Source organism: Prionailurus viverrinus, chromosome B1 (assembly GCF_022837055.1).
Source record: "Prionailurus viverrinus isolate Anna chromosome B1, UM_Priviv_1.0, whole genome shotgun sequence".
NCBI classification, from domain to species: domain Eukaryota; kingdom Metazoa; phylum Chordata; class Mammalia; order Carnivora; family Felidae; genus Prionailurus; species Prionailurus viverrinus.
The window spans coordinates 103,947,869-103,973,713 of NC_062564.1; the positions used below are offsets into that span (position 1 = coordinate 103,947,869).

Genomic DNA, 25,845 nt, shown 5'->3' on the forward strand with positions numbered 1-25,845 from the left:
TTAGTTTCAGTTGGCCAGCTAACTTTTGCTGAGTTAGCGTCTGTCTTATGTGCTGTGTATTCAAGGAAGAGTTAAGGAAAAGTTCTAGTCCTTAAAGATTCTGAATGGAGCATCTGGAGGAGATAATCAGAGCATGGCAGGGACCATGATAGAAGTATCCCAAGGGTGCTGTGAACCCACATAGGTAGGGCACCTGCCTCACTATAGGAGAAGAGTGCAGGCAGAGAAGGTGTCAGGAAAAACATGGGAGTTTAGTCTGAGGGAGTAGAAAGCTCATTCATGAAGTCTCCATGGAATGAAGAGAAAATGATTGAGTAGCAGAACATCCTCCAAAAGAAAACTGAGGAAAAGCAGTCAAAGAAGCTGAAGGAGAACCCGGAGAAAAGAGGTGGCATCAAAGCCAAAGGAGAGGAATTTGTAGTATTACGTAGAAAAACCATATGTGCAGTCTTCCTCGGAATTGTGTGATCTCCACAAGCATATCACAGGTTCTGAAAAGTCCAGCAGTAAAGACATCTCTTATAGTTTGTTTGACCTAGCGTTTGCCATGGTAATTTGAGCAGAGTTAGTGAGCGAGTGAGTGAGTGAGTGAGTGAGTGGAGACGTGTGTGTATATGTTCTACTACATCTTCCTGGGACTAGCATTCTACAAAACAATTTAAGAAACACTGGTCTTGGGGCACCTGAGTGGCTCAGTCAGTTAGGCGTCCAACTTTGACTGAGGTCATGATCTCACAGTTCATTAGTTCGAGTCCTGTGTGGGGGCTCTGTGCTGACAGCTCAGAGCCTAGAGTCTGCTTCAGATTCTGTGTTTTCCTCTCTCTCTCTCTCTGCCTCCCTCCTGCTCGCGCTCTGTCTCTCAAAAATAAATAAACGTTCATTTTTTTTAAAAGAAACACTGGTATACTCTATCCCATGTATGACTGCCACAGTAATACTTATGACTCAGATTTTGTCACGTGTCTCAGTCACTAAAGAAAACAAACAGAAGCAACCCCAGGGTGGCTCTCACTGACGCCCAGATAGTGTAGCCAGAGGTGCCCTGTGTCCTACTGGTCATACCACTTGCCACTCCACCGTCCAGCCCTTCTCTTCTCGAGAACACAGATACATCCTGGGCTTTGGCCAGTCTGGACCATGGGTCTTTCTCCCAAATTCACTGTGTTTTTATGCATCTGCTTCAGTATTTCTTGATGGTACAAATAAAATAATCTTTGTGTTCTGGCCTCTTTTATCTTCTCCCCACTCTAACTTTTCCCTGAGGAGATCTTAGGTCTTCTTAAAGCCCCTGGTCAGGTGTCACTTTCTGTTTTTCGTGTTTTTTTTTAAATGTTTATTTTTGAGAGAGAGAGAAAGAGGGGGGGGGGCAGAGAGAGAGGGAGACAGAATCTGAAGCAAGCTCCAGGCTCCAAGCTGTCAGCACAGAGCCCAATGGAGGGCTGGAACTCATGAACCACAAGATCATGACCTGAGCTGAAGTTGGACTGAAGTCGGACGCTTCACTAACTGAACCATCTAAGCATCCCAGGCATCACTTTCTATCCAGGCTTCTCAGCCACTTTTGCCACGGACATATTTTACTGATGGCATTATTTATACTATATTCATTCATTCTTTTCAGTTGTATATTACAGTTTTCCTTTTCTCTGTTCTTTTCCTTAGAGCTTATTTCATTTGTTCATTCAATCATTCAGCAATATAATTTTATGTCTTATAATGTCATACATAAGCCTACTGGTATTTATATATCTTTTCTGTAAAAATGGACTTCCTAAATAGATCTTCACTGATGTTGAAAGGACACAATTTCTAAGACTTGTTCTCAGCCATCAGGAGTTTTCTGCATACCCAGAGGGGAGACAGACAACATACATTAATAAAATGCATACTGTTTCAGAGAGAGGATCAGTGTGTGACAGGAACATTGGAACGTGGGAAATATAGCAGCTAACTTTACCCGAGGGAGACCAGGTAGAGTTCACTGAAGAAGTTTGAATTGGGTCAGAAAGCATAGGTATGAGCTTTCTAGGGAAAAGAGCAGAATTGGGGGCAGGGCATGCCAAATCAACTGAGCACTGTGTGCCAAGTTATGAAGTTGTGCTTTGTAAGTTGGCAAGAAGCTTTGTGAGTTGGGTAGAGCCCGCAGTGTGTGTTGGAGAGAACTGCAGCATAAGGTGGGGGACGAGGCAAGTTCCACAAGACCACATGGAGATTTCTGTGCTGGGACAAGAAGATATGATTGATTGATGCTGTGGGTAGTAATGAGTCAACACAGACTTTTGTTTCCCAGCGAGGGAATGAAGGAAAAGATAAGCAAGGATCCTAGGTGCTTTCTGCTTAGAAATGCAAAACTGTGATGTAAAGACAAGTGTTCATTCCAAGCAATTCTATACCCTAAACTAACATTTTTTACATCTTTTATATCATTTTTTTAATATTACAAAAACTGTCTTTTGGGTTAAGACTAATGAAATTATACCTCAATTGCTAAGGCTGTAGCTATTACTATTACTACTGTGAGGACAAAATTTAGGACACAACTGTCTCTTCATTTCCCATGGTATCCTCAGTGGAAACTTGATGTACTGTCTTGGGGTTGCTGTATCCAGTTGAACCCGTTCCTGTAAGAGATGGGGCAGAGTGGTGTCAGAACCTGAACGTGCTGTATCCACAAAGAGTCTATGTTCAGCAGTTTGCAGATTTAGCTAAAATAAAACTCTATAAATATTTAGCATTTAAGCTAAATGATGATTGCTGCTTCGCTACCACTGTATTATCTTTAGACCTTAATAATATACTTCGGGATTTAAAGAAAAGTACATGCTGTGTGAAATGTATAAAGAGAATTTTTCTTTGTTTTTAAGATAGGCAATATACAATTAATTTTTAAAAGAAATGGGAACATTATTCTTAGAAAAGTAATACATTTTTCCATACTATTTGCTCTCTGAAACAGGATTTTATATTCATCTTGCATTCTATTCAGGGATTTTAATTACTAAAGTATCATAGGAATCTTGAAATAAAGGACTATCTATTTATATGAAGGTTCCATTAATGGATTTCAAGAACAATGCTATATTGAGGCTCATACATAATTCCCTTTCTTCATAAAATCACCCCAATTATATTTTAATAATTTGTGTGTCTTTTTCAATTTTGAATTACATTATTTATGTGCATATTTTGATAATACATGGAAGAAAGCAAGTGAATATAATATATAAAATACCCTTATTGAATTATTATTATGATAAGCCAAGCATTATGATAAGCAAAATCTTATGACATAGAGGTAAAATCTCATGTTACAAATGAGAGAAGTAAGGTTTAGAGAGGTTAAGTAGCTTGTCCAGTCATACGACTAGTGGGCAGCACAGAGATTGGAAATTAGATATCTTTATCACTACAGTCTTTATTCTTTATTATGACTATATAGTCATCGAGATGTTTTAAAGGTTTACCTTCCATATTATATGAACCAGTCTTTTCAAATACTCTAAGAGAACTGGTGCTAATTTTTTATTCAGTTCAAAAACAACTTGTTGCTGCTATAGTACCTTTTAAATCCACTGCACTCCCCCGTCCCACATTTCAGGGTCTCCAGTATTCATGCTATAAAGTGTCTTGCTGGAGAATGTCCCAAGATGGCTGTCACAAAGACACCTCTCATTAAAAATTATTCAACAGTACCAGTATGACCTCTACAGGCATTTTCCCTTCACTTGCACTTTTTAAGCTATTTTTGGTAAAATATTATTAATATTTTGAAAACTATCAAGGAGGGCTATTTCATGTCCCTTGTAATCCATTTTAATAAGTGCAATTCCAATGTGGTGAGATTTAGTCCTCTTACTTTATGTAAATTCCTCATTTGCAGTTTCTCTGCATTATTGGAAATTAAAACAACATTTTCAGTGTAAGAACCTTTCAAATCTTTGAAGATCTATTTTAGGTATAATATTTTAGGCTATTTTAGGTATAATATTTTTCCAGAAAGATACATCTAGGCCAGTAATGACTCCTAGTAGGCCACACAGAAAGTTGATATCAAGCCCAGTAGTCAGATTGAGTGAATAATGGTTTTGATGGACCTATTGGGCCTCTTAGCCATACTGCCTTCATCTTAAGGAGGTCAGGAATGTTTTTTAAATGCTTTGATTTCAGTAACTCTAGATATTAGAGTGAAATGTATTCTTAAATTCATGAAGGAAGCAAAGGGCCTATAGGATCAAGGTCATTTATTTTGGTTTCAGTTTAAATTATAGTTATGGATATACCTTTTTTTTCTCCATAAAAGAGGCTTTATTCTTTGGTTTCTTTATTTTTCACTATAATATATGAGGCAGTTAGTGGTTCTAAGAACATGAATATCATTACAATTTGACTGACCCAAAAATCTGCCCTCCCTAAGAAACATTAAGGCTCTGACTCTCTCTTCACTCAGTGCTTAAGACTAAATCCTTATGCCCTGTATCAGTCGTGATTCAGTGGAGAGAAGATTGCCTCCTTCTGGGGTCCTAGAGTCATAGCTGCTAGGGAGGCTTTTGTCCCACTGCCCCTGAAGAATATTTAAACTTATATTCCTGCTGCTTATAAAATCCAATTTTCCTTCAGTTCTCACCTCAACTTCAGCTCTCAATTGTAAATTATCTTTTTGGGGGTCACAGACTTGGGTATTTTCCAGTGAAATCATATTTGTTGCATATATTTTCTATTTAATACTTTGTCTACTCATTGTAGGAAATCTGTAATGCAGCTATTATCCTTCCTTATGACTTTAGTTCTTTCCAGAGAGTATTTAAGTATGAATATTAAAAGTTTAATACCATTGGTCAAATGCCACACAAGGCAGAATACTCATGTGGGCTGGGTATTGTTGTTGAGAAAGTGAAAGATAAGAGTTTCTACACAAGAAATGAGTATAGCAAGTTCTATGATATCATGTGCTTACAAAACAAAAACAGAATTCAATTAAAGAACAAACCAATTGGTCTCTTTTTTTAAGTTTCTTTATTTTGAGAGAGAGTGCTCATGGCAGAGGGGCAGAGAGAGAGGGAAAGAGAGAGAATCCCAAGCAGCCTCCCAAGCACTGTCAGCACAAAGCCCAGCGTGGGACTCGATCTCACAAACCCATGAGATCATGACCTGAGCCAAAACCAAGAGTCAGATGCTTAACTGACTGAAACACCCAGGCACCCCAGGTCTTTTTATTTTTATGAATATTTGAATAGTACTAGTGTAACTAAGTGTTCTCTGAAGTTATCATTGCATGGAGTCAGAATCAGAATATATAACTGTATAATTTATAATTTATTTGTAACAAATATGTAAAATAAGTATATAAATGTATATCTAGTGTTTATAAGTTTATAAATATACAAAAATATAGACTTTGTAACTTTATAAATACACATATACAATATAAATATATTTGGTATTTTTTTCAACTTAGTTTCCTGTATCATTATATGATCAAGATAGAAATAATAGGATAGAAATAATAGGAACCAAAATTGACAGCAGTTTCTCAATGAATTTTAGTCATGAAATGTTATTTATTTGTACTTTATTTTTAATTTTTTTTTTTTTGTACTTTAAAGACCTATCAAACACATACCTTGTTTTTCTAAAGTTTTTCTTTGCTTCGTAACTCTGTGCTTTACAGTGATTATGATGGTGCTGATTGCTTGTGATTTTTTGTTGCTAGATTGTAACAGATGCCTAGGGCAGATTACTGAATTGGGATTTGGTGTTCTGGAAATCATGAGGAAGAAGAAATGGGCAACAGACGCAGGAGGCTGGTAATCATACCTGAAGCCCCTCACTCCAGGGTTAGTGGTTGGGCTAGGGTAAAGCTGTGAGTGACAGAAGCCACTCATCCAAGGACTAATTCTTATCATGGCAGAAAACGGATGGTCTGAGTTCTTCAGTGGTGCTTTCAGAGTATAAAGTGCTTTCTGCTTTAGTAAAAAGTGACAGACACTTGAAAATCTCCTTGAGCAGCTTTAGGTCTACCCTTGAGATTCCCTGACTGCCTAGCTGCCCAGGCCTAAAGCCCTAAAGCCCTAAATCCCTAAAGCCCTAAAGCCTGGGCTTGTTCCAGGTCTCAAACATCCCAGAGCATTCGTGCCAGATACCGGCTGGATCCCAGTGCCAAACCTCAGCACATCAGTAGGGACAATTCTGGTGGCTTTCCTAGGACTGGTCTCAATATGTGTTACACTGAATTAATTTGAATTAACTCTGTTAAACTCAAGCCTTTGTCATTATCACATCCACCGTGTCTATATGTGTACATATCATGTATGTAAATATATACATACACCTCCCTTATGTATGTGGCTTGCCATTTCAGCAACTCCTATTCAGTGAATGAATGTATTTGGTTCACTCTTCCAGTATAAGTTAAAATCAACATTTTGCCAGAATGTGATGTACACGACTGCTTTCAGTCTATTATATATATTTGGCTTGGTAGAGGCAACAGAAGTGAAGGAACAAAAATTAACATGTGTTTCTAGACATGTAAGCAGTATACCAAGCAGTTGCCAAAAAAATGACATTCCATCTACAATATAGTCTTTAACATGCGGGACAGTTTATCACCAAGTAATATATGACTCAATGGCTAAATTTTGAATTTTTACATTATTAAATTCTGTTTATATTTCCCCATTGGCAGGACATGAGTGAGTTCTCCAACATCTGTCCTGTTAAGAGCTGTTGCGGGTGCTACGGCTGCCACATGCCAAATGTCTGTTCCTTTTCATGCAATACTGAGTTTACAGCCCCAGAGACCTGCCTTGTCGCCCATCCACACCCTCGGTTTTGTGTCTTGAGATGACCAATGTATGTTCTTTCCCCCCCTGTCTGGACAGCGGTCCTTGGAGATTAGTTATGTACTTTATTTGATAGGAAAGAAGTACACTCACTGAACTCTCTCTGAGCATTTGGGCCTCATTGCAGCTTCGTTCCTTGGTGTGCAGAGTAAGAATTCTGTTAGCTGAATCTTCCACTAAATGTATTACTTACATTGATTTGATTTGAAGAATATCTGGCTACTAGGAGAAAAACTATTGCCCCTGCAGGTGTAAAAAGAGAAAACAAATCTCTAAGAGATTACACTAGCAATTCTTTTCCAACGTGTTAGCATACTCTGAAGGGATGGTACATGTAAATCGAGGAATAAATGTGAAGAAGGAAAACATTAAATAAGATCATCCCAGTATGCAAAGAAATGGTTCAGAATTGAGATCTGCAATTCTATTAGACTTGCTGTGTCTTGGAAAATAGTAACCACAAGGAAATTCCCTCAATTCAAAGTCTTTTCTTTTACCTAATGTATTTGGAGAGAATGAGTTGAATGATTTCTGAGTCGCTCTGATAGCTCATAAGTAGCTCTCTGCAAATGTTCTTCCTTTAAGCAAAACAACAAAACAAGAACCACCTTTTTGAGTCAAAAAGCATTTTGCTTGGCCCAAGCAAAACCTTGGCACTTCACCCCGAAGTATTACTCTTCTTACCCCTCAGCCATTCTTCATCCTTCGTCCTTCATCCTCCAGCATCTTAACTTAATGCCAGCAGGGACAGGAAGCTGCTCTTCTCAGCAGTGACAGTCACTGAGGAGCTGAGTCCATCCTTCTAGGGAGGCAGAAGACTCTGTTTGTACCTAGGGTGAGAGAGCGGGAGAGAGGGCAAGGAGTAGCATAGGCAGGCCTTGTGTTTAGCATATTGTGCTATCAGGTGACAGCTGAGTGACTTTATACGGATGATGCCTGTAGTTCCCTAGATGGTGTGTCAATGGGACATTACAACAGGCTGGTATTCCCCAATTCAGGTGGGCTGTTTAACATAGACACCAACTTGGCATCACCTTGCTCTTTGCCCACAGTGAGGAGATTCCTGGGATGTGGGACTTTAAGGCCTGAAACTGGGCTAGTCCCAGGTAAATGGGGACAGTTGGTCATACTAGTCATAGTTCTTAAAATAAATTAATGAGAAGTCTCTTCTCAAGGAACATACTGAACCCCAAACAATCAGAAGCTAGTGAATGAAGTCACCATCATGTAAAAAGAAAAAGAAAAGGCAAAATCTGATTTGTTACTGATTGCTGCTGATGACAGTAGGTCATTTTATTTTGGGGGGAGGAATGGTATTTTGCACATGGTAGGAAGTATTTATCAGCCTGCTGTGTAGTGCCACCAGAGATTACAAAAAGTTTTCACAAAAACTCACCCATTTGCAAAAGAAGATTGAGCTCAAATTTACTTGCAGAACAAAACAGTTCAAATGAAAAGGGTAAAGAGTGAAGATGCTAACTTTATGAATAAAAATAATGTTCTGCTGTTGCTTTTGGGGTAAAAATGTTTATGGATATTCAAATTTGGAAAACAAAACTTTTCTCACTTATTCCAATAATGCTGTTGTGTTCTTTTCCCTTTCTTTCTTTCTTTCTTTCTTTCTTTCTTTCTTTCTTTCTTTCTTTCTTTCTTTCTTTCTTTCTTTTCCTTCCTTCCTTCCTTCCTTCCTTCCTTCCTTCCTTCCTTCTTTTCTCTCTCTTTCTTTCTTTCCTTCTTTCCTTCAATTTTTAAGCTAACTTTTTGTGAAAACATTGTATGACTTGAGCGCATTCAAATCTAGCAAGGTCTCTGCCAGGACAACTGTGGAATCCTCACCTGTGCAAATAGACAGGCTGGTTTTTTTCAGCATTTTTGAGGTTTGAAGGGGGCAGGTCTATGCTACTAGCTTGTTGCCATCTGTGGAGTGTGTTGAGTCAGAGATGTAATTTATATTGATGATATGATTTCCTCTGACTTCTGCCTGTGCCTTGATGGTTGTGTTTCACTTGTTGACATGAACTTGGCTAAAATGAATGCTCTGTTGGCCATGGGCGAATTAGTTGCATGTGTGATAGCACCTTTCTGCTTATTATTTTCAAAGTTATGTAATGGGATAAGTATGTTATTTCTTCAGAATTAGATATCCCTTTTCTAAGGCTTTGCATTTACATAATTCCTTTCTCCTACAGACCTCTGAATAAACCTTATAGTTTTATTCAAAGATGGATTACACTTGCCACCATCACATATGTCAGAAAGCATGCTTGTTATTTTTGGAAGTAGGCAAGTTGAATTAAATCAGTTCTCTGTGGATTGATTGAATCTGCTTCTTAAATGCATTGTGTTCTCATTTCATATTATTCTTTGTAACGTGTGCCATTGTATTATGACCCCTAAATTGACAGGGATATTGGTATTTGCTGCATATTGTATTTCATATTGTGTAGCCACACAAACTGAAGGTTGATGGACAAGTAAATCTCAACTCCATCTACTCCATCTACCCTGTCTTTTTTTTCAAATTCGTTGGATTCTTCTTGAGGATAAGGACCATGTCTCAAACCTCATGTCTTCCACAAGGTGTCTGGCTCAATACACAATGGAAACTTTTGCTGATGAATTTACCCTTAATTACGCCATCGTCTGATCACGGGGATTATCTTGACTGCTGTCAGATCACTTGTAAATAGAACTTGAAACGTTGAAATTAACTGATAAGTAAGCTTGACTAATTCACATATAGAAAAGTACCTTTTTAGAGGAAGTAGTTAATATTTTTCTTCCTAAGTTTGTTTTTGGTGGTGCATTACCGTGTCTTGAGACTAATTTTTGCAGAAATATTCCTTAGGTAGATAAAACAACTTAGAACATGCACAAAAATTGAGGCTGCTTTAAACTTACAAGACCTACTTTGATTTTCATTAGCAAATTTTTAGTATACAACAAACAGAAATGTTGAAGACAGTATGTGACAAAAGAATAAGTCAGTCACATTAGTGTTCTGTTTTCTCACAGCTCCAGCAGTTTGTTTCCATGATTGGCCTCGTTTCTGATTGTTAAGTGAAACTCAATTTTTTTGACACTATCTATATCTGTATCTATATCTATATCTATCTTTATGTATATATGTATGCACACATTTATCTTTTCCATATATCCTTTATATTTTTTATCATATTTATTTCCCTTCTACTCCCTTCTACTTTTTTCCCTTACATTTCCTCATATTTTTGTTACAATTTGAATTTCTGTTTCAAAGTTTGATTTATAATCTTGTAAGTTGGTGAGAATCACTTTTTCCTTATTATGAAAAAATGTCCTCTTTATACGATTAGTCTTCTTTTGTAAGATTTTTGAGGAAAAAAATCTAAACAATTTGTCATTATGCAGGCAAAGAAGTAGTTTCCCTTTTGATAATTTAAATAATAATGCACTTTCACTTAACCAGCATTCCTTTTCTTTCAAGGATTACAAAGAACATTCTTTACAATGCACAACTCTCACATTGTTCTCAGAATTCTTATCAGCAAATATATTTTCAGCTCCTTGCTTTTATTTAAAAAAATTTTTTTAATGTTTATTTTTGAGAGAGACAGAGCATGAGTGGGGGAGGGGCAGACAGAGAGGGAGACACAGAATCTGAAGCAGGCTGCAGGCTCTGAGCTGTCAGCACAGACCCTGAGGTGGGACTCGAACCCATGAGATCATGACCTGAGCCGAAGTCAGACGCTTAACCGACTGAACCACCCAGGCGCCCCTATTTTCAGCTCCTTTCTAACTTTCTTCATATGTATAAGAAAAATGCTGCTGTCCAAAAGAACACTCACTCCATTTTTAGAGCTGAGGCTCTTAGACTGGGATGTTGTGTACCTCGTCATTTTTAATAGCCAGCCACTGACTTTGAGTTTTTGACTTATTGTTGTAGCATTATGCTTCAATCTGCTAGAAGTATTCTCTGTCACTAGCATAGGGTCGGTGGAATATGGTGCGATGATTGGGAAGGTAAAGACAGTAGAATACTTCCATTCCTTTGTAATCAGAAGCCCCCCTGAAAGGACCTTAAATGATAAAGATATTCATTAAGTCACATAACAAGAATTCAGAGGTAGGGATGTCTCCTGGTTGGTCAATGCAATGGCTCCACAAGGTCTTCAGTGGCTCCTCTGAGTGGTTCCTCTCATCTCTCTTGCTTTCCTCGGTCAACTCCTCACATGCTACCACAACTCCTCACATGCTGCCTGCAGCAACCCAGGCATCACCTCTGTACATGTCGGCCTTGACAGTCAGGAAAAGCCTTTCTCAGAATTCCCCACAGACCTTACTCTGCTTAATAACCACAGTCATGTGACATGTGACATCTAAGCCCATCACTGAAAAGGAAGTGGAATTGCCATGATTGGCTTAGCCCAGTGGTTCTCAAATGTGTGTCCATGTTAGAATCACCTACAGTCTTTTAAAAATGCCAAATCTCAGGCCTCACCCCAGAGCAATGAAATCACACTCTCTGGGGGTTGGGTCACAGGCATCAGCATTTTTTGAAGCTGCCAGGTGATTCCATGTGCAGGCAGCTTAGCCTAATCAACAGTCTGTCTCTTGGCTGGACCAGGTAGTCTCTTCCACTGTGTTTGACCAGGCGGAAGGGGTTCGGGTGGTTAGGAAGCCACAACACAAGGTCACTACAGACACTGGCTGTGAAGTAAGCTTGCCGTATTTTGAGTTGTGTCCTCTCTACCCTATGGTGTAACCTTGGTCATGTTTTAAAACTAATACAGCTTCACCTGCAAGAGAGAATAACCATTCCAAATTAACAATGAAATGGAAAAAAAAATCCTTAAAAGTTTCTAGCACTTTACCAGCCAACATGAACTAGACATTCTGTTAACACGCATAATAGTGCCTTGGTAGGAGAGAATCATAGGAAGAGGAGGAGAAATAGAAGCTATGTGGCACCTGAGTGGCTTAATTGGTTGAGTGTGTGACTCTTGATTTTGGCAAAGCTCATGATCCCAGGGTCGTGGGATCCAGCCCTACTTTGGGCTCCCCACTGAACATGGAGCCTGCTTGAGAGTCTCTCTCTCTTCCTCTGCCCATGTCCCCCACTCACTCTCTCTCTCTCTCAAAAAAAAAAAAGTTATTGTTGCTGTTGTTATATTTATTAGTAGTAGTACAGTTATTACTCGAGAAGATGATGGACCAGGTTAGAAGTTCTCACTTCTGGGTTGCACATTAGAAGCACCTTGCGAGCTTTAAAAAATGCCAGTGCCTGGCCACACCCAGACCAGCTAAATCAGGCTCTCTTAGAATGGAGCCCAGGTATTGATATTTTTAAAAAAAGATTCCCTCGGTGATTCAGTGCAGGCAGGAATGCAATCCATAGGTTAGAGACTGGGAGAATATAAGGGAAAAGTGTAGTCAGGTCAGTTTGCCTCACCATTCCAGATGAGTCCCGGTCCCAGTCACCTATGTAGCCCCAGGGAAGCAAGGTTTTTGAGCTGGTTCGGATAATTCTTTGCTCGCTTTATGCCAGAAAACCTCTTCTATCCCCTCTCTGCAAGTGACCAGACTTTATTCTAGCCATTTCATTTACACACATCATTCTTTGGGCTTCAAGAGTGGATTAAAAAGGGATGGAGTGCCTTCTTGTTTCTATTTAAAGTTTGTATACAACAGTTTAATATAAGAATTATATTCTGTTTACTGCGCTTATTTTTAGTTTTCTATATGTGAATTGTGCAATTCATTTTCCTAGTTTTTAGAAAGTGTGTTTTCCATTAGCCACAATGCAAAACCAATTACGGATGTGTTATGTAGAAACCTGCTTTAAATATTCTCCTAGCTTTCTGTAAGCTTCCCTAAGAGTTATAATTTTTAGGTGCATTGTTTACTAGGCCATGGGTATGTTTTGTCATATGTTGAAAGATCACACCAGCTATAAAAATAAGATGGTGAATAAAAAGCCACAAAAGCTATAAACATCTGTAAAAGAAGTTTTCTAGGCAAGGCTGCTCGTTAGAGGGAAACTTGGTGCATTTTGATTGTGTGCAGCTGGTGGCACATGCGTGTTCAGAAACAGGGCCATTAAGAGGAGCTGTTAGATATATGGCATGCCGCACTGTGGGCCATAGATCTGTCCCCTCAGCTGTGTGTAACAGCAGCCCGTGGGGCCACACTCCCAAAGCCTTCTCTAAATTCTACCTGCAACTCTGTTGCCAACCAGATGTTTTATAGAACTGGGTAGTCATCTTTTGGTCACAGAGCCAGTCTTACCGAGAGAATTAGCTGGCTCCTAGGACAGTGGAAAAATCTGGAAATATCAGCATGAGCTTCATAGTTTCTGCCACCCTGAAGGGACACGTCAAGCCTGACCTCTGGTCAGTGTCAGGGCCACTGCAGGATGCGGCCTGGAGCTCTCATTTATTCTCAGAGGATCTAGCATGCGAAATGCCACGTGACGTATGATGTTGACCCAATCAGACAAACGACCCTATTATATACGAGAGCACAAGAGACCCCCTGCTCTGAACACACATCTGAGTGAACAACCTGAGCATGCTGGGCTGCGGGGGGAAGAGGCTGAGTGTGGGGAATCTACTCACCAGGCTGAGTTTGTGTGGCTGGCGGTGGGACCAGTCAGTGTTAGCACCAGGTCGTCTCTGAGCAGGCATTTCTAACTTCTGAGAGGACTTAATGTTTACGGGATCCACCTTTGCGATACCAGAAACGGTTTCCCTAAAACAAGGCCAAGATCCTTGAAGCAGAAGGAGAATGATGTTTTAAGTTTTAGAATAAAATGAAAACAATTTTTTTAAAAATACTTTAACTTTTTATAAGGAAAAATTTAAGCCCACAGAAGCAAAGAGAATAGGGTAATGAAATCTCCATGTAACCCCACCCAGTTTCAACAAATATGCATTCTTTTCCATTTATAACCTTTCTGCTACCCCCAACCATAAAAATTTGGAATTTTTATATGTAATATTAAAAGGATATTTAATTCAAGGTTTACATGTAATTCTGTTGGTAGTTATGCTTTATGTAAGATGTATTATATAACTTGTTCACTTAAATGATGATACAACTAAATCATGGGCATTTGTAATCAAAGATATTTTTATTCTATACCAGTGCTATTCAAAGTGTGGCTTGAAGACCAGTACCAGCCCACTTTGTTTCTGGTCTGTGATGACATAGGTACAGAAATTGTGACAAAGTACTTAGGACTTTTGCAGCTTTTTGACATTGCTGTGCATCTAAGTAATTTCAAACTTCAACCTGTTTCACAAAAGTAGTGGTCACCAACACACTGGGAAAAACACAGTCTTTGACAGCGGATAGTTCGGAAAGTACTTTACTGTATGGTAATTCTGTGATTTTGACCCCCAGGGGATGTTTGACAATGTCTGGAGATATTTTGAGTCATTACAATTTGGGAATAAACTTGGAGAGGAGAGGTATGTGCTACTGACATCTAGTGGGTACACAGGACAGCTTCCTAAAACAAAGCATTATCTGGCCCTAAATATCAATGATACTGAGGTTGAGAAACCTTGCGCCAGACCACAGTGGATGGTTTAGGCCGCCTGTGCCTTGTCTCAGGAAGGTCTGGCAAATGGGTCTTATCAGGGTGCAGCCTGGCAAGAGTTCAAGGCTGTTTGTATGTGATCTTTCCTTACACAAGAAGCTCCACATTCTGCTTTGGAGATTAGTGAGACATTTTGCAGATGGAAAAGTCTGAGGGTTAAATGACTTTGTCCCAAATGCTTTAAAAATAAGATGATTTGGGGGTACCTGAGTGGCTTAGTCAGTTAAGCATCCGACTTCGGCTCAGGTCATGATCTCTCAGTTTATGAGTTCGAGCGCTGCGTCTGGCTCTGTGCTGACAGCTCAGAGCCTGGAGCCCGCTTCAGAATCTGTGTCTCCCTCTCTCTCTGCCCCTCCTCCACTCACACTCTGCCTCCGTCTCTCTTGCTCTCTCAAAAATAAACATAAAAAAATATATGATGCTTTTATATTTAGCCACAAGTTGCCCATTTCATCTCTGCCAGAGTAGAAACTCAACCACTGCTGCAGTAACTGAGAAAATGGGAAACTAGAAATGTACAAAATGTCTGTTTATTTAGAAATTTTGTATTTAAGAAATTCACATCGAATCTCTGTTTCGTGAGGTTTTTAGGATTTTCTTTTAAACTTAGAAATAGGAAATTATCATCTGACAAAAGTCATTTTTTCTGAACTTTAATAGGATAAATATTAATAGCTAGAAATATCTACTCTAGAAAAAGTAATCCAGTGAAATTCATTTGGAACAAAAGATAACTTTTATATCCTAACACACTTTGTGTGTGTGTGTGTGTGTGAGAGAGAGAGAGAGAGAGAGAGAAAACGAGACTTATTTCCACATCTGATTCCTCTTCAGTGAGTTTCTTCTCTCAGATTGTATTTGGTGTCCAAGTTGCTCACATGGAAGTTATTTCATTAACAGCATGGACACTCTGGCCTTGTTACAGCTTTGAGCAAGACAAGTAGAGGAAAGATTTGTCCATCAAGTGTCTTCACACACTGTATAACAACCAAGGAGCCGATGTTTTTTGCTTATAGGTTGAACCCTGTCATAAGGCAACTGTGTTTATATATGTTCACAATACTATAGGCTCTGATACTCCTCACCATCCTCACTAATCTTCCTGTTTTCTTATAATTGCTTACTCATTTGTATTTCTCAATTTTATTGGAGTCAGGCTACCACTGTCATGAGAGAACATTTATGAACCATCATTCTATGACTTCCTTATACCATATACCTTGGCCTCTGACTACAAAGGAAAAAGCTCATTTGCTATATTTTCTATTTCTCTTTGATTGGGCCTGACATAAAAACAACCATGGGTAATATTCAGAATGTGTACCTGTGGCATGCAGGTAATCTGCCCACCATCCATCCTTGTCTTTGCTAGTCTGTGTAGTGGAGGGCATGACTCTTTACCTCCTGGCAAGCAATCCTTGGCTAAACTAAGAGGAAACCTCCAACAAATTTCTATTTAGAGAAATTTGGAGATACCTCCAAGATTTTTTTTAAATGTGACTTTGTTTCTAAAATGATTTTTAAATTTTTTAACTCAGTTCTTGTTGGAAAAAAATACAACTTCTGAAGTTTTAGATAGATAGATAGATAGATAGATAGATAGATAGGCATTAACAGCACAAAACTAGGACTTTTTATTAGCTACATAGCAAGGTGCAGGGTGTAGAACTCTATAAATCCTACCTTCTGAATGAATTCTGCCAAAAGCTGTTTGATTAAGGTGGACTGATTAGACTACTGATTAATTCTACTTTTGACAGATTACACAGTTTAACTGACAAATAGATTGCCTCCATTTAGTAACGATTCCCCAGTTACGATGACAAAGGACAAGCTATTTGTCAGTTAAACTGTGTAATCATTGAGAAACAGAACTAATCAAGGGCCTAATCATTCTGTCTTCAGTTAAACCAGCTAATGACTTCAAATGTGTAATTTATACTACATATTCCACTCTGAAACAGTGCTACAATTTCTGTAATACTTTACTGAATCCGATTTTGTGCCCATATTAAAGATTTTGAAATGGAGGAAAAGATAGAGGAAGAGAAGTAATGGAGCTATGATATGAGTAATGTTAAGTGGTGATAGTATATGAGTTCTTCATGGGGGAGGAGTGTTGCGACCTTTGGAAGTCCAGTGGCATCCAAACTAGCTTGAACCGTTCAGCCACACCAGCCTGCAGGTTGCTTTCCAGTGTATACTTGGGGATGTAGCAGAGAGTTCAGCCCCAGCTCTGCTGCCTAACCTGACAATAACTCAGAGATTTCCTAAGCTTTCTGTGTCACATGGTCTCTTGCTGTGTCAGTCACTATGTAATTACCTAACTATTGTCATCCTCAAAGAAGCTATGGTAAGGGCAGGCAGCCGCAATTAGAAATTGAAGTTCTCTTACTTCCAAGCGTAGATTCTTCTGGACTGGGAACTTAGGACTAGGCATACTTAGGAAAGCTCTAGAGGCTATATGATTTTCTTCACGGTTTTCAGAGAAAAAGAGAGGGGGAACAGGTATAGGTATCTTTGTACCACTCAGCTTACTCTCTGTGCCCAACTATGGTTACCATGTGAGAGGTGGTATTTCTTTCACGTGACTGATTAGGATTAGTTGGGAAGAAATTAGTAAGAAAGGGGGAAAAGGAATTTTTTTTTCTGAAAAAGAAAATGCACTTTTTTCTTTCTGTTTCAGTTCATTTGGTTTTCTTAAATCTGAGGTGAGTGATCTCTGACCTTCTGGCTCTGCCTCTGGTATAAAAGCTGTTTACTGGAGCAGGAATTTCCTAACACTTTGGAACCATTCACTGTAGAGTGGGATCTTTTCAAGGGTGGGCATTAAAGTCTTTCCAAGGAGCCCTGTAAGACGTTTTGACCAAATCTGTCAGGAATTATAACCCTCCCTGCAACATCTTCAGGAAAATTGGATATTGTTTAAGATACAGGGATAGAAGAAATGGACAGACATATGAAGGGCAAACAGGGTTTCTTGTTATTATACTTTGCTGTGGCCTAAGGACTCGGAGAACCTTTCTTTCTAGACCGACATTGAAGTGTAATTGTAGAGCCTTTGTGAGCTAATAATCTTAGGACAAAACCCCGGGAAATCCTTAGCTTCAAACGGTTCTTGGTAGAAAAGAGGGAGTCCAGGCAGATGCAGAACTGCTTCATTAAATGGGTCCCTCCTCCAACTGTAATTGTCAAATTGTTTGAATTGGAGGAACCTCCCTAACATTATAAGTTTCAGCCCCAGCTTTCCTGCCAACACACGCACAGAAACACGTGATAGTTATTGTATTTTCAGCGTCTTTTATGGGAGAAAACACATAGGTGAAGGTAATACAATTTCTGTGACATTTGTAAATAAAGCGTATTGAAATAATCACCAATAGTGTTAATAAACCATTGAAAAATGCCAGTATATGAGTGGGTGGATATACGTGTGTGTGTAAAACATTATTTATTCACTGCAAGGCAATGCATAACACACATTTGGGTTTTTTGAAAACTCGCATGATAACCGCAAGAGCACTTCACTAGAATCTCCATACACTGGTTCAGAACCTTTCTCAGTATCCGTGGGGCACTGCAGGGTACTCACCTAGACAGTTAAGTACTTCCTGAGAGGAGATTTGGGAATGAGTGAGAAGGATGTTCTTAATCAATGATGCTGAGACGTTGTTTTTCACGGCTTTTCTTCCCGGAAACCTCCTATTACCCTCTTAGGACGTCATCCAGATAATTGGTCTTGGGTTGTTCTCTGCCAGACACTCACTTGTCGTTGCAGCCGCTGCAGTGATGTGCCTCTCACTTCTTCATAAGATCTTGTTTTCTAGATAAATTGTAGAGCGAAAAGCTTTCCTGTTTTTCTTCTCATATACATCATATGGGTATCTCCTTATATGTTTTTAAAATATTAGGTAAGTAAAACATTTAGATATAATAAAAGTCCCAGCAACCCTAAGAAATTTCTAATTTAAATACTTAACAACTACATTTTCAAGTTGTGTGTGTGGTTTTTTTTTAAACTGGTCAATATTTGAAGAAATAATAGGCACCAAAGGTTATGCAATATGTGAAAAGAGATTGTGTTGATCTAGACTAAATGAAAGAAATATATTTTTTGGACTGCCAAGAAAATGCATTTTTTTTCTGTTAACTTTGAACAGTCATTTAAAATACAGAGTTCCCCCCCAAAATAAATAAATAAAACTTGAAGAAAGTTGGGGGGCTTTGTGGTCCAGTCGGTCAAGTGTCTGGCTCTTGGTTTTGGCCCAGGTCATGATCTCACAGTTTGTGGGTTTGAGCCCCGCATTGAGCTCTGCGCTGACAGTGAAGAGCCTGCTTGGGATTCCCTCTCTCTCCCTCTTTCTGCCCCTCCTCTGCTCACGCAGACACATGCTCTCTCTCTCTCTCTCAAAATAAATAAATAAATAAAACTTAAAAAATAAAAAATAAAACACAGAGACCTTATACAAAACTCTATCCATGCTGGATATAGTAAAGCAAATAGCAAATACCTGAACTTAAAAAAGAAAAAGGTAACAGTAATCCCCAGAATCCAACAAACAAAACTGAAGCTGAGTGCCAGAATGATCACATTGAGAATGTAGCACCTTACAAGGTGTTTGTCAGTATCTGTAAATTCAAGCTTTGGTTTTGAATGGTGATGGAAAGGGAGGCAAGGTCTGGGCTTAGATTATAGCGGCAAGATGGAACCACATCCCACCACAGTGCTGAGACCCTAGAAAAACCACACTCAAAATGAAGTCAGGGACTGGAAATCATCTACCTTTGGCAAACAGAGGTGCTTGGGACATTTAACTGTCTCAGTAATTGCTGGCTAGAGAAAAGAGTTCTCCTTAGAGTTTATAACCACAGTCTTTGCCTCAAGTGTGTTTAGAGTTCAGACTTAAAATACTTCCCTGACCAGAAAACCCTAAGGCAAGAAATAAACTTAAAATGGTCTTTGATTGATAGCATCCCAGAATGCCTGGCAGAAGCAAACACAGTGCTGTCTGAAGGGACTTACCCTCAACTTAGGGGTCACAGCATTTTAACAGATAAAGACCACCAAACATGAGCCCGTGATTCCAAATTCCAGAAACACCCAAGGAAACAAGAGCCATGAACAGGAGACAGGAGAAACCACAAATAGCAGAATTAGATATCCAAAAAGCTTAAGATAATGATTTATCAGATGAAGTAAATTATATAAATGCCTAGAATATTTTTTTAAATACACATAAGAACATGAGTAAAAAAGATTTTATCCACAATTAAGCATAATTGAAAAGAACCAAATAAAAACTTTAAAAAAATTAAAATATAATACAAATTAAAAATCAAATGATTCTATTAACAATTTATTCATACCTGAAGATAATTGATCAACTGATTCTAAAGAACTTGCATACAGTACAATACAAAACAATAGAAATGGTAAAGGGAGGGTAAGAGACATGAGAAATAGGGTCTGTTATACATATAGTTGGATTTGTTGACTTTCAATAACAAATAAGAAATAAAGTCATTTTCGGGGCGCCTGGGTGGCGCAGTCGGTTGAGCGTCCGACTTCAGCCAGGTCACGATCTCGCGGTCCGTGAGTTCGAGCCCTGCGTCGGGCTCTGGGCTGATGGCTCAGAGCCTGGAGCCTGTTTCCGATTCTGTGTCTCCCTCTCTCTCTGCCCCTCCCCCATTCATGCTCTGTATCTCTCTGCCCCAAAAATAAATAAATGTTGAAAAAAAAATTAAAAAAAAAAGAAAGAAAGTCATTTTCAATCAAATAAAAATGGAATTTACCATCATCAGATCCTGTGAAGGTCAGATAGGCAAGAAAGCATGAAAAGTAAAGAAATTTTTAAGCATGTGTGAAACTAAACCATACTGATTGTGTAAAGTAATAATGATTCCATATTGGGCATTAAAAATAAAGATACAAATAAAACACTATTACACATAACCTCTAAGACAGGAGCATTCTACAGGACTTGTTATTCAGTAGAAGGGAAAACATAGATCATCTTTAAGCTGTGTTCAATGTACATGGTAGAACTGTTAAGGATAACCACTAAGAGGATAGAAATAGTGTTCATAACTTCTATGATAATACAGGGGGAAAATTATCAATCTAAAACGTACAAGAAATTATAGGGGGAAAAGAACTTTGAAAACAAGCAAGATAAAATCAATGCACAAAATAAAATGTTAGAAATATATTCAGATATATTTAAAACAAAGAAATATATTCAAATACATGATTAATAACAAATATTAATATATAGATACATTAATTATATATTATAATGGTAATTATAATAATAAATGATAATACATATTAATGAAGATTAAGAAGCAAAACTTGTTATCTTAACAAAAGTGATACAAGTATGGTTTGAAAAAAAATCCAGTTGGATGCTATTTATGGAGACATTCCTCATATCTAAGGATATAGACTGTTTGAAATTAAAAAAATGGATATACCAAGCAAACACTAATACTGTATTATTTTTTGCCTCCTTCTTTTAAACTAAGGTATAATTGACCTATCACATTATATAAGTTTAAAGGGTACAACATATTGATTTGATACATTTATACTGAATTTTGGAGTGTAAAATGGTTTATCCACTTTGTAGACTTTGGACATTCCTAAAACAGTTGAAGGTGCAACCCACTTCTGGATACACACACCACAGGGAATTACACTTCTCTGCATTCAAGTATACACATACAAAAAAATTCAGAGCAAAGTAAGAGTGAAAACTTGGTAAAAAATGAACTTCCCATCACTAGATAATGTATATAAGCAAATTGTGGTGTAGCCATTGAATGTAATACTATATGGGGCGCCTGGGTGGCGCAGTCGGTTAAGCGTCCGACTTCAGCCAGGTCACGATCTCGCGGTCCAGGAGTTCGAGCCCCGCGTCGGGCTCTGGGCTGATGATGGCTCAGAGCCTGGAGCCTGTTTCGGATTCTGTGTCTCCCTCTCTCTCTGCCCCTCCCCCGTTCATGCTCTGTCTCTCTCTGTCCCAAAAATAAATAAACGTTGAAAAAAAAAAAGAATGTAATACTATATGATACTAAAAATGAATGAGTAGGAACTACATATGTTCACAAAATAAAATTGAGGACTAGAAGCCCATAAAGATTATGTTGAGCAAAAATAAGTAACTTTCAAAAGAACTCACAAAGTTTATATACAGTGTGATGCTATTTAAATAAGTTTAAAAAGCAAAATAATGCTAAGTCTTGTTTAGAGATCCTTCCATACACGTGCAGTAAAAACAGAGAAAAACAAAGGACTGATAAGTTCACCATCCAGCACTGTGGTCACCTCTGAGGAAGTGGGCAGGTGCTGCAGTTAGGGAGTGGAGGGGTTGGGGGAGAGAGTTGAGAGGGACACCTGCACTAGTAATGTTTGATTTTGTAAGACCTAGCCAGTGGACACACACATACCTGTTTCATTCTTCACATACCATTTTTTTAGGCCTGACAATTTTTATAATACTCTTTTAAATACTAAGCAGAAAATGTGTATGGAGCTTGTCTACATAACATGAAATTAAATACGAACACACACACACACACACACACACACACTATCTCAATTTTTAAAACTTTATAACATTTTTGAAGATGTATTTGAAAAAAATCTCATTGCAAGTTTACTTTAAAGAAATCTTACTTTTTTCCCTCAAATCTTTTTATTTATGCACTGCTTGATAATGACTGGCTGTTTTAATGGAACAATGTTAATCTGTTTTCTAAGCAAAAAGGCTGGTGATACAAATTCTTGGTATCAAAGTCGGCTGAGGAATGTGAACACTTTTTCTTCTCCTGTGAAGACATTTTTTTTCCTTAAGAGCCTATGACAAACAATTAAAAAATACCTCATTTAAAAACATAATTTAGATGTTACAAAAGAACATCCTACGTAAGAAGAAAGATTGGGCAATAAAAATGAAAATACTTAAACCACAGTTGAGCTGTATCTTTTTAAACTTACCCCAAAATCTGATGAAAATTTTGTTCTGAAGTTTTCATTCCCAGGAATTCCTCCAAGATAGTAAACAAGTTGCACCATCTAGATCAAGGGTCTCGAATATCTCAGTAAATTTTTGTGACCCCAAAGACCAAAAGAAAACTTAAGAGTTCACTTCTTTGAGCAGTTAGATCATGGCAATCATTCAGAACCTTGCTTCCCAAAGAAAAGTGGTGCAGTCTAATGTTGGGGCTGTGAACTGCCATGAGCTAGTAGTTCAGTTTGTCCAGCAGATGTCGAGTAGTCCTGTTTCCTCTGAAAATAACTTCTGGAACCCCATGGATTTGCTGCAGCACCTGACGAAACTAGATAAAATACCCCCCCCCCCCCCCCCACACACACACCACATATACATTTATAAGGAGGGCTTTATGTTCCCTTAAATTCATGGCGATCTCTTGTCGCTGACTGCAGGAGAAACCTTACAAGTGCTCAGACTGCAGCAAAGCCTTCAGCCAGAAGCGAGGCCTGGATGAGCACAAGAGGACGCACACCGGAGAAAAGCCTTTTCAGTGTGATGTGAGTTTGGTTCCTCTTTTCTTCCGTCAGTGTTCTCCGGTGACAGATGTGTGTGTTGTGTGCATGTGTGCGAGTAAGGCATCTGTGCACCTGGGTGTGTATGGATGGGTGTGTGTTGTTTTGCAGTGCTGGTCTTTCTGTTAATGCCTTGTGCTGCCTGCATCTTTTGATGTAATCCATATAACCACTTTTTCATAATTTTGTTCATCCTAGTTTGCTAGCAGCAGATTAACCGATTTTCTTTAAGGCACATCTGCACCCAAAGTTTTAATGCAATTGAGTTGTTCTTTCAAGGTATAAACTCATGATGATTCCAGGCAGCTTTCATATGTCTGCCCAAATCTTTGACAGGTTAGTGGCAGGTAAACCAGAGGTTTACCAGGCCATAGATATTACTGATTTTGCTACAGCCAAACAATGAGTTTCTAAAACATGAATGAACTCCTTTATTTAAATAATGTTGCTAATTGTTTAGATTTTCTGTGTATGACATTTGAATTGAAAATTATCAACTTAGTTGTTTATAGTATTTATGAAAGGAAAAATACTACCACACTCAATAAAATTAATCTGAATGTTAATTAATCTAGGAAAAAATGGTTTTTCAATGAACAGTGTCACCATTCTGTGTAAGATTGACAGTTGATAGAAGATTGACACAGGCTTTAGGGAAAACACTTGGATGCTTATTTCTTATACAAAAATAGCAAAAAGAGTATTAATGTAGCTCAATGTAAGAAGAAACATTAAAGTTGTAGTGTGTAAAATTGCACAGTACAGAATGCTCTTTAAATGTGGAGGGAAACTCGAGTACTTAGTCCCATTGGCATATCCCAACGGATAAGTGTAGGGTACGCAGTCCACATGAAAGGAAGCTCACAAACACAAGATGTTTTCCTTGTCCTTCCATGAAACTTTGGTGGTAAGGTTAAGGCAACAATGTACTCCCAGTGGGCTTACTCATAAAAGTACCTTTATGAACAGTGAACTTCTTTAAGGCAAGAAGTATCATAGAGAAAGAAATGTGCACATGTAGAACTCAATCCTGAACTGGAGGTACAGCTCCTGCTTAATAATTTCAGTTGGCTTAATTCGTCAGTGCTTTTATTGGAAACATTTCCATATAGGCACAACCTCTTTAGATTACTTAATTGTACAACTGCACAAATAACTGATGGGAGATAGAAATTAAATATTGACTGTGTACAGACATCTGCCTGCCATCACATTCAATTCAACTTTCATTTATGCTAGATATTTTTGTTGAGTACTTTCTAAGTTAAACTGGACCACGATGTTATTTTTTTTTAAAAACCTATAATTTTACAAACATGATTTTTTTCCTTCTATTCCATCTACTTCTATCATATTTTCAAAACTCTCTGATCATGATCTGTGGCCCAAACTAGTCCATTGACTATCGATCCAAGCTTACTGCCTCCCAGACCTCCTTGAAATGCATCCTGCTTTGTAAAGGACTGGCTGTCTTTGTTCCAAAATCTTATCCTCTTAACCCACTCATTCTGAATAGAAGTCATCCTTTCTCTCTCATTCCCAATCTTCCTCTTTCCTGAATAACTCTCAAATCTATTACTTCCTCTCAGTTTCTTTTCCCACTAGCAGTGCATAGCCTGGCTCCTCCCTGTGTTTTATTACATTCAATCTCCAATGTGTGTGTTCTTTACCCTGCCAGGGTAATGTCTTTTTTTTTTAATTGAGACGAAATTCACAGAATGTAAAATCAACCATTTTAAAGTGAACAATTCATTGTCATTGGGTGCATTAACAATGTTGTGCAACCATCACCTCTATCTCCTTCTAAAACATTAATGTCCCAAAATAAAACTCCATACCCATTCAGCAGTTAATCCCCTCTCTCTCCAGACCCTGACAGCTACCAATCTCCTTTCATTTCTACAGATTTACCTATTCTGGATATTTCATGTAAATGAATCATACCATGTGTGACCTTTGTGACTGGCTTCTTTTACTTAGCGTAATGTTTTCAAGGTTCATCTACATTGTAGCATGTGTCTGTACATCATTCCTTTTTATGGCCGAATGATATTCCATTGTGTATACCACAGTTTGTTTATCTCTCCATCACTGATGAACATTATGTTGTTTCTGCCTTTTGGCTATTGTGTATTGCTCTGTGAGGAACATGTGCATAAAAGTATTTAAGTACCTGTTTTGAATTCTTTGCAGGGCTGGGGGAACTTGGGTGTCTCAGTCAGTTGAGCATCTTACTCTTGATTTCGGCTCAGGTCATGAACTCACCATTCTGAGATCAAGCCCTACATTGGACTATGTGCTGGGAGTGGAGCCTGCTTAAGAGTCTCTCTTCCCCTCTCCCTTTGCCCCTCCCCCACTCACTCATATGCATTTTCTCTCTGTCTCTGTCTCTCTGTCTCTCTGTTTCTCTCTCTCTGTCTCTCTTTTTTAAAATATTTTTTAACGTTTATTTATTTTTGAGACAGAGAGAGACAGAGCATGAACGGGGGAGGGTCCGAGAGAGAGGGAGACACAGAATCTGAAACAGACTCCAGGCTCTGAGCCATCAGCACAGAGCCTGACGCAGGGCTTGAATTCACGAACCGCGAGATCATGACCTGAGCCGAAGTTGGACGCTTAATCGACTGAGCCACCCAGGCGCCCCTGTCTCTCTGTCTTAAAAGCAAATTATTTTGGGTATATACCTAGGAGTAGAATTACTGTGTCATATGGTGATTCTATATTTGACTTTTTGGGGAACTGCTATACTGTTTTTCATGGAAACTGCACCATTTTTATATTCCCACCAGCGATGCACAAGAATACCAATTTTTTCCACATCTTTGTCAATGCTTGTTATTTTCTGTTTTGTA

The 25,845-nt window shown here is 38.5% G+C and overlaps 1 protein-coding gene across 4 annotated transcripts in view; it reads left to right on the forward strand.

Moving 5' to 3' along the window:
- Positions 1-25,845, forward strand: part of PRDM5 (PR/SET domain 5) — a 206,063-nt gene that overhangs the window by 171,966 nt on the left and 8,252 nt on the right. For 3 of the 4 annotated variants that reach the window (XM_047857411.1, XM_047857412.1, XM_047857414.1), the window contains one exon: positions 22,874-22,978. In XM_047857411.1, the coding sequence (XP_047713367.1) occupies positions 22,874-22,978 (105 nt within the window). Of the gene's footprint in view, positions 1-5,710; positions 5,859-22,873; positions 22,979-25,845 lie in introns of those variants that run through there. The other variant, XM_047857413.1, reaches the window with a different exon arrangement.